General features: G+C 34.8%; 1 protein-coding gene across 2 annotated transcripts in view; it reads left to right on the top strand.

Annotated features, from left to right (window-relative positions):
• Positions 1–16,830, top strand: part of LOC149833665 (zinc finger FYVE domain protein) — a 162,911-nt gene that overhangs the window by 14,326 nt on the left and 131,755 nt on the right. For both annotated transcript variants that reach the window (XM_090010931.1, XM_090010932.1), the window contains exons 3-5: positions 683–967; positions 1,187–1,354; positions 1,461–1,676. In XM_090010931.1, the coding sequence (XP_089867057.1) occupies positions 683–967; positions 1,187–1,354; positions 1,461–1,676 (669 nt within the window). The remainder of the gene's footprint in view (positions 1–682; positions 968–1,186; positions 1,355–1,460; positions 1,677–16,830) is intronic.

The following is a 16,830-nucleotide window of genomic DNA, read 5'->3' as shown; positions in this document are numbered from 1 at the left end:
TAGGAGTTCTTCACGCACATAGTGATAATCAATATGTTTAGTCCTTTTGTGAAATGTATGGTTGCGAGTTTTGTATGTTGCACTCTTGTTGGCACAACAAAGTCTTGAATTTTATCCCAATCCATGCCATTCTTCTACTGCGGGATCTTGTGGTCACTTTCTTTTACTAAAATATGTTGCCATTGACAGTGCCATCAATGTTTTTGGCAAATATGTGCTATAATAGGAAATCCTGAAATATGGCATGTGTCAGTGAAGTGCATCTCCTATTGTAAAGCAGTTATTTCATTTTACTTCTTGTTCGTTCTTTTCTATTTGAATGGTAAATTCAGTCTAAGAAATAAAAATTCTTTTATACGTTTTGCATTTTTTGGGACATTTCCTCTTGGTCAGTGCCGATTAAAAAAGCCACTTAAAGATAGTTCTTATTTTTGTCTTTTGAAAGGTGAATTGTGTGTTCTATAATTGTTTGTTTTAAATTTTTTATATCTCTGTTTGTATGAGTAACATTCAGAGGAGTTGGTGTTGCTAGATTTTTGGCATATTTTAGAGGTTTCAATCAGTAAGATTGCACACATGAAGTCATGGCCCAAGACTTTATGTTTATGTACTATGCTACTGCTTTTAAGGTTTTGAAATTTGACATGATTGGACAATCAGATTGTTTTTCATTTTTTGCCAGTCTATTCAAGATGAATTACTCTCTGAAGAAATTGAGAAATGCAGAGCCTCCAACAGCAGATTTTTCCCTCCTCCCATACAACGGCTCCAGGACTTATTGAAAACCTCAGATTTGGATGATGCTGCGGAGTCTAAGGATGATACATCTTCAAAGAACTTGATAATTAAGTTTTGCATGCGGGACATGTATCACTATGCTCGTGTTTCTGGGCTTCATGTTATGGAAACAGTTGTGGAAGCTGCTTTAGCTGCAATCAAGAAGGAACAATTTGAAGATGCTAGCAATGTATGTATGGTTTTGGCACTTCTGCAACAGATAGTGTTAGATGGCTGACTTTTTTGCAGTAGTTCTTGTATTTGTGTCACGTACTTGCCCTGTTTTACTTGTTATTGGCTTGATATATGCATTTGTGCTTGTGCGTTTGCCTTGATTTACTTATTATTGGCCTCATGTATGTTCTTTTCCTTCACTAGTGCTGGTGATCTGATTGTTCTTGCTTGGCAGGTTCTTTCACCTTTCCCCCTTCTTCAACCTCTTGTAGCTACCATGGGTTGGGACCTACTACGTGGTAAAACTGCAGCACGGAGAAAATTAATGAAATTCTTATGGAAAAGTAAATCACAGAAGTTACGACTGGAAGAATTTTCCTTTTACGGAAAGCAATCTGAAGAGGTTGGATTCCTTTTTACTGGAGAACCACTCGTGCTTGGATATAATTGTAGTTTGGCCATGCCTGTTATGTGCTACATTTGAGATTTCTTTTACTTTATCATGACAGATATCCTGTGTAGACCATCTCTGTGACCTCTTATGCTACCGTCTGGATATGGCTTCTTTTGCCGCTTGTGTAAATTCTGGTCAAGAATGGAAACCAAAGTACTCATTGTTGTTATCTAGTTATGAATCACTATTGGAGGAAAGTGATGATTGGCATGCTGATCCGTTTGTTGCAAATTTTGTGCTTGAGCGACTCGCTGCCCAGACTCCTTTGCGTGTAAGTTTCTGTACTTGCATTATTTTAGTGATTGTAATAATTGTGGCATTCTTTGTTAGTTTAACTGTTTTTTTTGTCTAATTAATTGAATTATTTGGTTCTTATATTAATTAATATTTGCCTTATAGATCTTGGGTGACACTACTCCTTTGATTTGATAAAAGTGTTTCCTTTTTGAATGCCCAAAGGAGAAGAAATAAAACAAGAATATGCGCTTGGCGTTGCACAACTTTATGCACAAAGTGATTAATTCTTTTTCCTTTTTGGAGGACAACTTTTTTCTTTATGCTAAAGAGAAAAGAAAAGAAGATTCTGCTTTTCTTTGTTTAGTTTAACTATAATTTGCTTATTTATTTGGTGTTGGTATTTCTGGCTAAATCATATATGGTAATAGTTTTATTGTTACTAATGGTCACCCCACACCTACGCCCATCAAAGAGAGAAAAATAACTACTATTCTTGAATTAGTAGTTTTGTTGTTTAGTGTTCAAAATTATGATTCTCTTTCTAGATGGTTTTTTATGTGGATAGTCCCTTGATTTACTTGTCTTCAGTAGCAGTGATAAATGTGCTGAGTGGCTTAGCTCCCTCAACCTTAGGAAACATGCTTAAAGAGGTCAGCTTGAGGTTTTTCTTTCTTTTTTTTAAAACTTTGAAATATGACCTCTATCTTAGGCTTGCTTGATATAAAAGCAGCTGCTATCATTCTCTTTTACCTTCCTCATGCATGCCTCTGCCTCTGTATGTATGTGTGCATGTGTGTACCATTAGTGGATGTAAACAAATTTATGAAACTATTTTTCATTGAAGGATTTTTAAGATTCAACATTGGTTCATAGCACTAATTGACACCTACAAGGGCATTTTAGTATTTTTTCAAAAACTGTAACAGTCTTGGATCCTACATATCTCAGTTTATTTCAAGCTGTTGGAAAGGGAAGAAAGAGAAAGATGAAGAAATGAGATAGGGAGATGGATGAAAGGGGGAGATGAGGTTGTCCTTTTTTTTTGTGAATATCAAGGTTATCACCCCTCTTATGATAGACATTACCTCTTAAGGCGGTTTTATAATATATGGCCAAATTACCTTTCTAACATTAAGTGCATTAACAACACTAGGGGCTCTGTACTAGGGTTGCTGGAAATGCTGTAAGAGGATGAAAAACACATTTCCTGGGAAACCATTTCTGAAATGTTTAACACTGCGTTTTCAAAATGTTTGGGAAACACCAAAAAATTTATGGGAAACATGTTTCCCACCCTAAGGGATACACATTTCCCACTCTATGGGAAATGTATTTCCCATATTACCGGGAACACATTTCCCATGTGTTTCCCTTTTGTGGGATACATGTTTCTCATGTTTGGTTTCATTAATTTATTATGTTATTAAGGCTTTTCTTAAACATTTCTTGGTAGTTTCTCATTTCCCATTTCACATGCACTTGGAAAGCCTCGTTCACCGTTTCAGTTTTCCTTTCTGCAACCTTGCTCTATACCCCTAGATAGTTGGGTCAACTTAAAAGCATCCAAGTTGAAGGACGTTGCTTGACATATGGGGTGTGCATCCTTTGCCGCAAGGTCAAAGCTGGGAGCACTATGGGGGGGGGGGTGCAGTGGATTTTGGTGGTTAGGCTTGCACTAGGGTCGGGTGGGTTCACACCCATCTGGGTCATGGCCAATGAGAACTGGCTTTTCCCTTGGCTTAGCCCAAAAGAGAAAAACCTATAAATAGTACAAAATGGACTTGATTTAACACCCTCTCAGGCCTGGGTAAATACATCTATAATCAAGACGCATCACTATGTCTCGATCTTCCAACTACTTAAGTAATAACACCATCTAATCAATTGTGTACAAGCACTACTAACGCAAAACAGAAGGAAAGAGGTTCTTGGGTTTTATTTATTGATCCTCTTGCTATTTGATCAAATATCCCCCGTCAGGACATGTCAGCGCTTTAATTTTCACAACGTCTTGATCCACACCTCATCTCCTTGTTAAAAGCAGGCCCATTCCTATTAATAATCACAATGTAGTGGGTATAGTTTAGTGTTAAAAATGTGATTCATTCTATTACCAGCTAAAATAGTCAAGGGTTCTTTCAGTTTTATGCAATTCATATTCTGATAAGAACTTTATTTCTTATAAGGGTTTAATCCTCAATTGAGCATAATAAACCTTTGTTCTGATTTGCATCCAAAAAATAGGGATTATGAGCCGTGAAGCATATTTTTTTCCAGCTTTACTGATATTTGTCCTCCATGTGAATACTGTTAAAATGTATTGTTTAAGATATATATATATATATATATATATATATTTTTGGATCTGTAATTTGGGTATATGACCAGGGGTATTTTGGTCTTTTTTACATGTAATAGGTGCTGTCCATTAGGGACAGTTTTGGGTTTGTTTTTATCTTTTTATTTATTTTTTGTTTAGGGGCTCTATGGTCAATATGACCATAGAGTCGGGGCTCTCCAACTGTCATAAATATGACCTATGGGGAGCTCTCAATGACTATATTGGGAGCTCCCCAATGTCCCCCACTTGTATATAAAAGGGCTGTTGTCTCCTTGTGTAATGCTTGTTCTAAGCATTTTGAATAATATCTTTTATTTTATATTTGTGCTCTTGCTCTCTTTTGTGAGGTTTATGTGTTTAGCCCTTAGTGGCTCTTTTGTATTTGGCCCATAAGGGGCTTTTGTATTTGTGGATCCGCACATTTGTAGCCCTTTTGTGACATTGTGTTTGTGCACTTGTTATTTCATTACATGGTATTAGAACTAGAAACTCTTGAAGGCTTGTGGATTTGAAAAGAGGGCGTGTTGAAAGCTCAGAATGTGTAAAGAAGCTTATCGTGAATCTACATCAACTTGGGACTTCTTCGCTCCTTATCTTTCTCTTCTTCTTCTCCGCTATGGATGATAAAGAAATTGTAACCGTTGTTCCCATCAATTTTGATGGGAACAACTACAATATGTGTGCTGCGATGGTGAAAAGTGTTAAATTTGTATGTTTATATTTTATGTACATACACATATATGTGTATATATATCATAGTCACCTATATTGTTAAAGGTAATTTCTTGGCGAGGGTATTTCTCAGAGAGATTTTCAAAAGTTGATAAATCTCGGGAATATCTCAGGAGTTTAAAAAATTGAAAAAATATAAATAACAACAAAAAACCCAAGAAAATAATAAGTTTTTTATTATTTTTCTTTCAAAAATACAAAGAAACATGTTTTAAAATATAAAAGAAACAAAAATACAGAAATGCAAACTTAAATTTAAAAAATAACTCAGAAAATATCACAAAAATATCGTGATAATATCAAAATATTTTTATATTTGCCGATATTTTAAAAGTATCGCGATATATTCCCGATATTATCTTCAACCTTAAAATTGCCGATAATATCACGATATTTTCAAAATATCGGCGATATCAGTGACTGATATATATATATATATATATATTATAACTAAGTAGTAGGTTAGTTACCTTTTTGTAGTTCTATTAGAGCCATTAGACCTGTTCTAATGTCTCTTTGGTGTTCCTTGATGTGTATATAAAGGAGTGAAACCCCTCACTTGTAACAATGCATTTTGTTGCATTTCTTGATCAATAAAATCATATTTTTTATCTCTTTTGTGAGAATACCCCTTTGAAGATTTTGTGTGAACTCCATTATAAGTGTTTCTCTTGTTGATTGTCTACTTGTGTATTTTGTGGACTTTGGTGGTGATATTTGAATATCACCATTTCATTACATGGTATCAGAGCCTGGTGATCAAGTTGTATTTTGCTCAGTGCATTGAAAAGCGTGCCACTTAAAGTTTAGAGGCGTTGAAACTCATATATAACTCTTATTCAAGTGCTTGTGAGATCTGCTTACTTGGTGGTGGAGTGTTTGTTACTTACTCCTATTCCTTCTTCCTCTTCTCTATCTCCTTTAGCCCTTGTAAAATGGATGACAATGAAAATGTTACCATAAAACCCGTAAAACTCATAAAACTCAATGATTTTAATTATGTAACATGGGCTTTAATCATGAAGCACCTCATATTGGGAAAAGGGTTATGGGGACTAGTGGATGAGACTGATCTGGAACCCAAACTAGTCCTTACCAAAGTAGAAGTTGAAAGAAAAGTATCTCTTACGGAGGGTATCTTTTATGGACGTTGAAAAATCCAAGGCAATGACCACCTATGAGAAAAAATGAAAGGAACGGAGAATGAGGCATGCCAAGATTATGTCTTGGCTTATTAGTAGTGTTGATATTAAAAATTGCTCTAGCCTTGCTAAATTTGAACATGCAAATAAGACATGAGATTATATCAAGAAAATGTTATTTTCTTAAGGATATTGCACATGTGTGCAATTTGCAAGACAAAATACAAAATATGATTCAAGGAAACAAGAGTATTAAAGAATACTATAATGAGTTGTTCGAGCTTTGGGAAGAGTTGGCTCTTCTTGAACCAAAATGACATTGTCTCTAAGATATAGAATTCGCCAAAAACAAATAGATGCAAAACACTTTTACCAATTCATTAATGGATTGAGTCGGAATTCAAATCCACCAAATCCGCTTCTTCATCGAGGGAAAATTCTCTCAATTGAAGACACTATAGAAGAATTAAGTATGAAGGAAAATTGGTTGAAAAAATGCTTTACTAAGAATGAAGATGACTTGGTCCTTGCTGTATCTAGACCGAGAAATTATATACATTACTTACAAACCACCACACTATGCAAGACAAGGAAATGAGCATGATAGAAGACAAGGAAATGAGTATGACATAAAAAGGCTATTTTCCACTATTGTCGCAAACCGTGACACATAAGACCCCAATGTCCCAAACTTAGAAGGCATTTTGAGAAGACAGCTGCTTTATGAGTTTCCTTACGAGCCAAATGACATTGCCCTTACTCAAGAATCATCCATTGGAAGCATGTCTTTGGCTCAACTTATGGAAGCTCTTCAACCTTTTCTCAAATGAGCATCTTTATCCATTGGATTTGCTGTTGTGTCTTTCTTGGATCCTGGTAAAAATCCTTGGCTTCTTGATTCTGGTGCCTCGTTCCACATGATACTTAACAATAATATTTTATCTGAATGTCGTGATAACTCAAGTGCGTTTATTGTGGATGGTATATCCCTTGAAATAAAAGGTATAGGAAATTTTGAATTTTTTTCTCAAAATCCATTTTTTAATACCAAAAGTTAGATTTATCCCTAAATTAAATTTAAATCTTTTATCTGTCTCGCAAATATCTGATCATGGATGTTACGTCTCCTCCTTTGATAGATGTTGGGTGCAAGATCGCCTGTCAGGGTAGCTGATTGGGGAAGGCCACAGGGAAGAAGGTCTATATTATATAGGTTTTTTGGAAATTTCTTAAAAAATGTTGTAATGTTCAAAAAGTAGATTTGAATTTATGGCATAAGAGGCTTGGCCATCTTAATATATCCAAAATACAATACTTTCTGAACCTAAACAAATTTTGTAATTTTGAAAGCTTTACTTGTGAAGATTGTATTCTTGAAAAATTGAAAAGATTACCTTTTCAAGAAAAAAACTTTCTTTTTATCTAGACCACTCGAGTCAATACATTCATATGTATGGGGTCCGACACCTATTATTATCTAAAGGTGGATACTCTTATTATGTAATTTTCGTTGATGATTTTTCTAGAAATACTTGAATCTATTTCCTTAAACATAAGTTAGAAGTTTTTTCTCAATTTCAAATATTTCATAACTTAGTCAAAAATAAATTTAAAAATGATATTTCTATCTTTTGCACTGATTAAAGGGGAGAATTTTTATCAAAATAATTTAAAGATTATTTAAATCTCTATGGCATTACACACCAAAAATCATGTCCTCACACACCATATCAGAATGGTTTGGCTGAAAGAAAACATATGCACTTTATAGAAACCACAATGACCTTACTTATAACAATAAGTGCCAAAATAATTTTGGGTTGTAGCATCTTTAAATGTTGTGTATATATTTTGATGCAAATGTTTTGTTTTTACTAACAAAAATGATAAACTTTCTCCTCATGCTATTCCATGTGTCTTTTTGGGTTATGCAAATAACAAAAAAAGGATACAAATGTTTTGATTTTAAAAGTGAAAAACTTTATGTTTTCAGGAATGTGACTTTCTTGGAAAAAGAAAGATTCTTTAAAATACTAAGGAAATAACCTAGTATTCCTTTTTGTTGGATCTAATTCCAAAATATGTTGATTTTGAGTTTAGTGAAAATTATGAGCCTAGAAATGATTCGGTAGATGAAAACCAATCTCATAATGATGAAAGTAAGGAAGAGAAATCCCTTCAAGATAAAAAATTGTTTACAATACTTTAGGCTTGGGAGCATTAACCATCAATGTACATTAGAAAAAGATTCCAACATTGAAAGTCAATCCGAAGTTTCAGCTAGAAGGTCATCCAGAATCACAAAACCATATGAAAAATTTGTCCTAACTCTTCCTCATCTAAGTATAAAGCATAGCTTTAATTCATTTATATATAGAACCATCTACCTATGCTCAAGCCATAGAATATCCTTAGTGGATAGAAGCTATGAGAATTGAACTAGAAGCTCTAGAAAGATCCAAGACTTGGACTATCCAAGATATCCCACAAGGAAAGAAACCCATAGGTTAGATGGGTATTTAAGGTGAAAACTAAGAGTGATATAAAAAGACAAAGCTAGGTTAGTTTCCAAAAGGTATTATCAAGAATCTGGCATAGATTATAAAGAAACCTTTGCCCCAGTTGCTAAGGTGACCACTGTCAGGACTTTATTTGCCTTATCTGTTAAAAAATGACCTATATACCAGATGAATGTCAAAAATGCTTTCTTTAATGGAAACCTAGTTGAAGAAATATACATGAAAGCTTCACTTGGTATCATTGTCCCTAAGAAAAAAAGTCTTTATTTGGACAAAGCTCTTTATACTCTTAAACAAGCACCGAAAGCTTGGTATTATAGGTTTAGTCGGGTCATGCTTGATATTGGATTTCGATCTTGTTTATTTGACACAATAATATTTGTTAAACTCTCTAATGCAGGTATTATAATCCTTCTTCTCTACGTGGATGATATGATTATCATCGGAGGAGATAAACAGGGAGTTAAAAACATTAAAAAACTTCTCAAAAAATATTTTGAAATGACAGTTTTTTAAAAATATTTTCTAAGAATTGAAGTTGCTTATTCTCTTAGAGGTTATCTATTGTCTCAATCTAAGTTTACTCTTGTTGTTTCCAGGTCTGGTATTTTAGATGACAAGAAAGTTGATACTCAAGAGATTGTTAATGCAAAAATGAGAATCAAAGATGCCGAATCACTTGAAGATTCAACCCCTTACAAACAACTTATAGGAGCACTTACACACATCCAATCAATTTCATCATGCTCAGACTTTCTGTTCACATGGGAATTGTTTTGCACATTATTAGATGCATTAAGTCTTCTATTTATCAAGGCCTTTTTTTATCTGCTTCTTCCATGTTAGATTTAACTGCTTGTACTGATGCTGACTAGAGAGGTGATCCCAATAATTGACACTCAACCACGGGTTTTTGTGTTTTCTTCGGAGAGTCATCGATCTTATGGCGATATAAGAAGCAACAAAAGATTTTTCTCTCTTCAACTGAAGTAGAATACCGAGCAATGAGTACAACCACTATGGAGGTGGTGTGGCTCAAAAGATTGCTGGCATATATGGGCATTCAGATTAAAGGAGTATCACGAATGTGTTGTGACAACAAAAGTTTCATCTATATTACCAGTAATTGGACTTTTCACGAGCGTACCAAACATATTGAGATGGACTGTCACTATGTACGAGAAGAGTATTTACAAGGCATTATCGATTTGGCGGATTTCTTCACCAAACCTCTCGATGCTCCTAGATTTTACTTTCTCTTAGGCGAACTTTCGATTGTTCAACTGTAAAGTTGGAGGGGGAGTATTAAATTGTATATATATATATATATATATATATATATATATAGTAACTAAGTATTAGGTTGGTTACCTTTTTGTAGTTCTATTTGAACTAGTCAACATTATGTTAACTAGTCAAATAAAGACGTTGGAGTTGGACCAGCTCCAATGTCGCTTAAGTGTTCCTTGATGTGTATATAAAAGGTTAAAACCCCTCACTTGTAACAATGCATTTTGCTTGATCAATAAAATAATATTTTCTATCTCGTTTGTGAGAATACCCTTTTGAGGGTTTTGTGTGTGAACTCCATTGTAAGTGTTTCTCTTGTTGATTGTCCACTTGTGTATTTTGTGGACTTTGGTGGTGATATTTGAATATCACCATTTCTTTACCAAAAGAATCCTCATGAGTAAATATATGTGACAATTTGTTGATGGTTTCGCATTGAAACCACAACCAATTCTCACAGAGCCGATGGTGAATCTAAGGAAGAGAGCCTTAAGGGAGTTGAAAGAGAAAAGGCTATGCTCGAATACAAGAAAACTTATAAGGAATGAGAAGTGGACCATGCCAAGGTTCTTCCTCTCTTTATGGGTAGTATGCATGAGGAACCATGCTTCAATATTTTTGAATTTTAAAGAGGGGACGAAGCTTAAAAATATGTTAGACAAACCTATACCAAAAAAGATGTTGCTCACAAGTGGGATCTTAAAGACAAAATAAATAGTTGCAAGCAAGGAGATAAAACAATGAGGTTATACTGAAGTACCCTCAAAAGACTTTGGGATAAATTGGCTAAGCTTGAGCCTATGTGGGAGACACCTAATGATGCTCAAGAATGGAAGAAGTATAAGCACGATGAACAACTGTTCCAATTTTTTAGAGGTCTTAGACCCGAATTTGAACAAGTTCAGGTTAATATCATTCATAGGAAAAAACATCTTCCCTTGCATGAAGTCTTGGCTCAAGTGTGAATGGATGAAACAAGGTTGAAATCTGTCACATGGGTGCGGGTGCGGTGCAATTTCAAAAATTTTGGACACGGGGACTCGGCTATGTATATATATATATATTTTAAAAAATATATATAATTATATATATAACAATAAATTAATAATAAGATTATAAATTTTAAAGCAAATATAAAAAAATAATTCTTAACAATACAAACATACCAAAATATAACATATAAAGAAGCTTGTGAGTGTGATAAACAACAAAGCTTATCATAAATCTGCCTCATCGTCTGAATTAGAGGGAAAAATAGGATTGAGGTAGTCCATGTTGAGAGTATGCAAATCATGTTCTCCCTCCAAGTCAAAATATTCTGGATTTACATCCCAATACTTGGATGGTCCACAACTGCATCAAAAAATGACTTAGTATCTAACTTCAAACTTTGAATACAAATATTTAAATACGGACTTTGAATACAAAAAAAGTACCTATACTCATCTTTAGTGCGGCGAGAAATTAATTGTAGATTAGAGTGAACACAAACCAAATCCTCTGCTCTTTTACTAGTGAGTTTGTTTCTTTTAATGTTGTGAATTTAAGCATATGTATGTAATGAAACAAGGTACAATGAAACAATAGTGAAACAAACACAATGCCAACAAAGGGCTTTAATAAACTCACTTGGTCACTAATGGACCAAATACAATCTCAAGAGAGATAAAAATACCAAAACAGCACAAGAGGCATACAAGCCTATAAGATGGGAAAAAACTCTAGAGAAAACCCTCAAATGCTTCTTAAAACATTGAGGAATCTCACTCTAACACATGGGAGGCAGTCCATCTCTTTGGACTGCCTTCCAACAGTCATTATTATGACTGTTGGGCACAACTGTCATAGATATGACTGTTGTGCTTGAACTGAATGGCAGTTTATTTATTACAATGCTAAATTACATTTCAGTCCTTAGTGGACTGTACTATATGATAAAAGACAAAAATACCCTTATTGGGTATTTGAATATAATTTTATTTTTAACACTCCTCAAACTTATGGGAAAATCACCGAAAGTTTGCTAAGAAGATACAAAAATTGAGGTAGTGGAAGAGCTTTGGTGAATAAGTCTCCAATCTGAAATTCAGACTGGACATATGACAACGTAATGGTCCCCTTCAAATATTCTTCGCGAACATAGTGACAATCCATCTCAATGTGTTTTGTTCGTTTGTGAAATATGTGATTGCTGGCTATATATATGGCACTTTTATTATCACAGCATAGCTTTGAATGTTCTGAGACATCAACACCCCATATCAGAAAGTAGTGCTCTCATCCACACAACTTCAGTGGTTGTGGTAGCCATTGCCCTGTACTTAGCTTCCGTAGAGGATAAAGACACTTTCTGTTGTTTTTTGCATCGCCAAGAAATGAGAGAATCGCCAAAAAACACACAAAAGCCAGTAGTTGAGTGACGGTTATTGGGATCTCCTCCCCAGTCAGAATCAGTGTAAGAAATAAGACTTAAAGATGAGGAAGAGGATAAGAATAGTCCTTTAGATATAGTTTTCTTGATATATCGAACTATTCTTAATACTGCACTCATGTGGACGGTTGTGGGCGCATGTTGAAATTGACTTGCAGAATGTACAACATGCGCAATATCTGGCCTTGTAATGGACAAGTACATCAACGATCCAATAAGTTGTCGATAAGGGGTTGGATCATTTAATAATACTCCATCTTCAGTTCGCATTTTTGCATTTATTACTTCAGGAGTATCAGCATATTTTGTGTCTGTGATTCCTGAACGCTCAACAATATCAGCTGCAAACTTGATTTGAGATAACATATATCCTCTTGGTGAGTAGGCTACTTCAATTCCTAAAAAGTATCTCAAAAAACCAAGATCAGTCATATCAAAAGACTTTTTAATTAAAATTTTAATATCTTTAATTTCCTTTTGATCATTCCCTGTGATGATCATATCATCAACATACAAAAGAAGAATGATCAATGAGGTACCTGTAGATCTCAAAAAAAGAGCAGTGTCAGTGTAACAAGATTTAAATCCAAGTTTTAATATCGTACCACTGAACCGATCATACCATGCTTTAGGGGCTTGTTTGAGCTCGTATAGGGCTTTTTGAAGACGAATGACCATGCCTTTTTCAATAGACAAACCAGGGGGAGGATCCATATATACTTCTTCATTTAAGTTTCCGTTCAAGAATGCATTTTTAACATCTAACTGGTATATCGGTCATTTTCGAATGGATGCTATAGCGACTAGAGTTCTAAGTGTAGTCATACGAGCTACTGGGGCAAAGGTTTCTTCATAATCTATACCATATTCTTGAGAATATCCTTTTGCAACAAGTCTTGCTTTATATCTCTCAAGAGACCCGTCACTTTTTGTTTTAATTTTAAACACCCATCTACACCCTATTGTCTTCTTTCCGATAGGAAGAGGTTGAATTGTCCAAGTGTGAGCCTTGTGTAATGCATCTAATTCAATTTTCATGGCTTCAACGCATTCGTTTATATTTTTGGCCTCGTTATAGTTGGATGGTTTATGATAGGAATGAATAGCTAGAAGACATGCCCTGTAGTTTGGTAAGAAGGATTCATATGAGACAAACCTACTTGGAGGCCTATGTGTTCGTTCTGACCTTCTAACCCTAGTTTCTTCAGTATTTGTTAATTGATTATATCTGTCAAGGGCACATGGATGCTCCCCAGTATTTCGTCTAGAGTATTGAAGAAGATCTTGAGATGGTTCACTACTTGAGTCATTAATAGACTCGAAGGTTTTAATATCATTACTAATACCTTTATTGGGTAACAAATCAAATAAGAAAGCATACTCAGATTCTTCCTTAGGAACTTCAAAATCAAATCCACTGTCATTTTCTAGAAAGGTAACATTTCTAGAAACATAGAGTTTATCATTTGTTTTATCATAACATCGATATCCTTTTTGATTATCTGCATAACCAAGAAAGACACATTTTATGGCTTTAGGAGAGAGTTTGCTATATTTTTCAAGAAGCACGAAGCATTTACAACCAAATACCCTTAGCCTTTTTAAATCAGGAGAAATTTTAAAGAGTTTTTCAATAGGAGACTTGTTTTCCAAAGTTTGAGAAGGCATTCTATTTATTAGATAGATTGCGGTTAGGGCAGCTTCAACCCAAAATTGCTTTGGAATTTCTTTTGAAATAAGTAGGGTTCTAGTAGTTTCAATGATATGATGATGTTTTCTTTCAGAAATCCCATTTTGTTGAGGTGTCCTAGGGCATGATTTTTGATGCACAATTCCATGTTTTTTTAGATATAATTGAAATTCATTTGAAAGAAACTCTCCCCCAAAGTCGGAGCAGAAAACTTTAATATTTGTTTTAAATTGATTTTTAACTAGATTGTGAAAGTTTTTAAAACATGAAAAAACTTCAGATTTGAGTTTTAGAAAGTAAATCTAAGTATGTCTACTAAAATCATCTATAAATGTAACATAGTACGAGTAGCCACCTTTTGACATAACAGGGGCGGGACCCCACACATCCGAATGCACTAATTCAAAAATTTTACGTGTCACAGAGGTTTTAGACCCAAAAGGTATTATTTGCATTTTTCCAAGTATACAATCTTTACATACAAAATTTTTATCTTTACAAAATTTTTCCAAAATGGAAAAAAAGATAATTTCGTTATACTTGGGTGTCCTAATCTTTTATGCCAAAGATCTATATTAATGTCTTTGACATGATTACAAAACGAGTATTTTGGTAAACACAGGAAATCCATGTAGTAAAGGTCTCCTCGTCTATGGCCTTGCCCAATCAGCTTCCCTGACTGAAGATCCTGCACCCAACATGCCTTAGATGAGAAGAATACTTTACAACCATAGTCAGCAATTTGAGAGACCGAAAAAAGGTTTAAATCCAGTTTGGGAATGACTCTCACTTTTGGAACAAAGTTTTTTTTTGAATGATCATCAAGGTTTCCTAAGCTTTTGACTTTTAAAGAGGTACCATTGGCAGTTGACACACATGAGAAATATGATTTAGTGCAATCGGATAATAGAGATTCATTATGAGTCATGTGGAAAGAAGCACCTGAGTCTAGAATCCAAGAGGTCTTACATGGAGGAGACGAGGAAGAGATGACAGCTCCGGATGTAGAAGGTGCAGCCTTAAGAAGTTGTGAGACGACTTCTGCTATTTGAGCAAGATTTAATTCATTGAAGCTGCCGCCTTTTCTTGATTCTTGAGGTTCTTCACTTAAGGCGGCCACCTTTTTAAATTTGGGACATTCCGGTCTTATATGTCCGGGTTCCTTACAATGATGACAAATAATTTTTCCTTTGTATCCTCCTCCATTATGTCCTTCCCCATTGAACTTCTTCTCAAAGTGAGGTGGTTTATATGTTTTCACAAAATTTTCGGGCCTTGCCATGGCAAGGACCTCATCATTAGACTTGTGCATTCCAAGTCTTGTCTCTTCTTGACAAATTTGAGCAAGGGCCTCACTTATAGAAGGAGAAGTGGTCCTATGAAGTAAGGAAGATCTTGCTCAAATTCCGGTCGAAGGCCATAAAGAAAGGAGAAAAGATTTTCTCTTTCGATTTGGGTCCTTCTCATATCAATAGCCAAACCTTCCCATTTTGGTTCCAACATGGCTAATTCATCCCAAATAGGAGATAAAATACCGTAAAAATCTCTTACACTTTTATCTCCTTGTTTTGAATTACGTACCTTGTCTTGGAGATAATAAAGTCTAGCCATATCCTTTTGGATAAAGGTACTTTTTAGAAAGCTCCATGCGTCACATGCCTTCTTGAATTTGATGATATTGGTGGCGATCTTGAACTCCATTGTATTCATAAACCATGAGAGTATTTGTGCATTGCTTGCCTCCCAATCTTCCAATTTATTTTGGAATTCTTCCAAGGCTTTTTCTTTTTCTTCTTCGGACAAGGCTTTGAACTTCTTCTCTTCTAGTCAATTTGAGTTGTGGTTCACTAGTAGAACCACTAACAAAACCCCACAAATTTTTTCCCTCGATATGATTCTCCATAGCCGTCGCCCACATCAAGTAGTTGTTTTCATTGAGTTTGTAGGTGATGACGGTGGCAGACTCTCTTTCTCCCATAATGAATACTTAGAGTTTAAAATAAAGGAGATAGAGATGATCAATAATCGAAGAACACTTCCTTCACGAGATTCTGCTTCTTTCAAGAGCCTAGCTCTGATACCATGTAATGAAACAAGGTACAATGGAACAATAGTGAAACAAACACAATGCCAACAAAGGGCTTTAATAAACTCACTTGGTCACTAATGGACCAAATACAATCTCAAGAGAGATAAAAATACCAAAACAGCACAAGAGGCACACAAGCCTATAAGATGGGAAAAAACTCTAGAGAAAACCCTCAAATGCTTCTTAAAGCATTGAGGAATAACAAGGGAGTGAGGCTCTATTTATAGAGCCTCACTCTAACACATGGGAGGCAGTCCATCTCTTTGGACTGCCTTCCAACAATCATTATTATGACTGTTGGGTGGCAGTCCAACGTCTGACTGTTGGGCACAACTGTCATAGATATGACTATTGTGCTTGAACTGTATGGCAGTTTATTTATTACAATGCTAAATTACATTTCAGTCCTTAGTGGACTGTACTATATGATAAAAGACAAAAATACCCTTATCGGGTATTTGAATACAATTTTATTTTTAACAATGTACTCCATTTTCTTTCACAACACGATGATGTAGCAGGTTGGGATAACAACTTCATTGCAAGACGTTACACTGATCCATATGTTGCCCACCAATTAAGGGGTTCTTTCTCGTCCCTTGTCATGAGTGTTGCTAAAGAATCAAATCTCTCAGTAGAGAACTTTCCAAATTCACTATTTAGAACCTTAAACATTAGAGGATCATTAAAAAGTCTTCTCAAACATATCATTCTATTATTTGATATCTTAAGATCTTTATTTGGAGAAACACGATCAACACCTGTTGTCAATCATTTTTTTGCATAGTATTTTAGATTGAGAGAGTGTGTCATGCAATGCAAATGTGTATTGCTTTTATCCCATCTTCTCACTAAAACTGAATGTACATGATTGTAAAATTCTGAATCATCAAGTGCAACATCTTTCTTCTCATGTTTAAAAATGATACTTTGAACTTTTTCAATCATATTGTC

This window comes from Nuphar pumila, chromosome 6 (genome assembly GCF_984573655.1).
Source record: "Nuphar pumila chromosome 6, dmNupPumi1.hap1.1, whole genome shotgun sequence".
NCBI lineage: Eukaryota > Viridiplantae > Streptophyta > Magnoliopsida > Nymphaeales > Nymphaeaceae > Nuphar > Nuphar pumila.
Note: the sequence above shows the minus strand (reverse complement) of the source record. Positions and strands in the feature narration are given on the sequence as shown.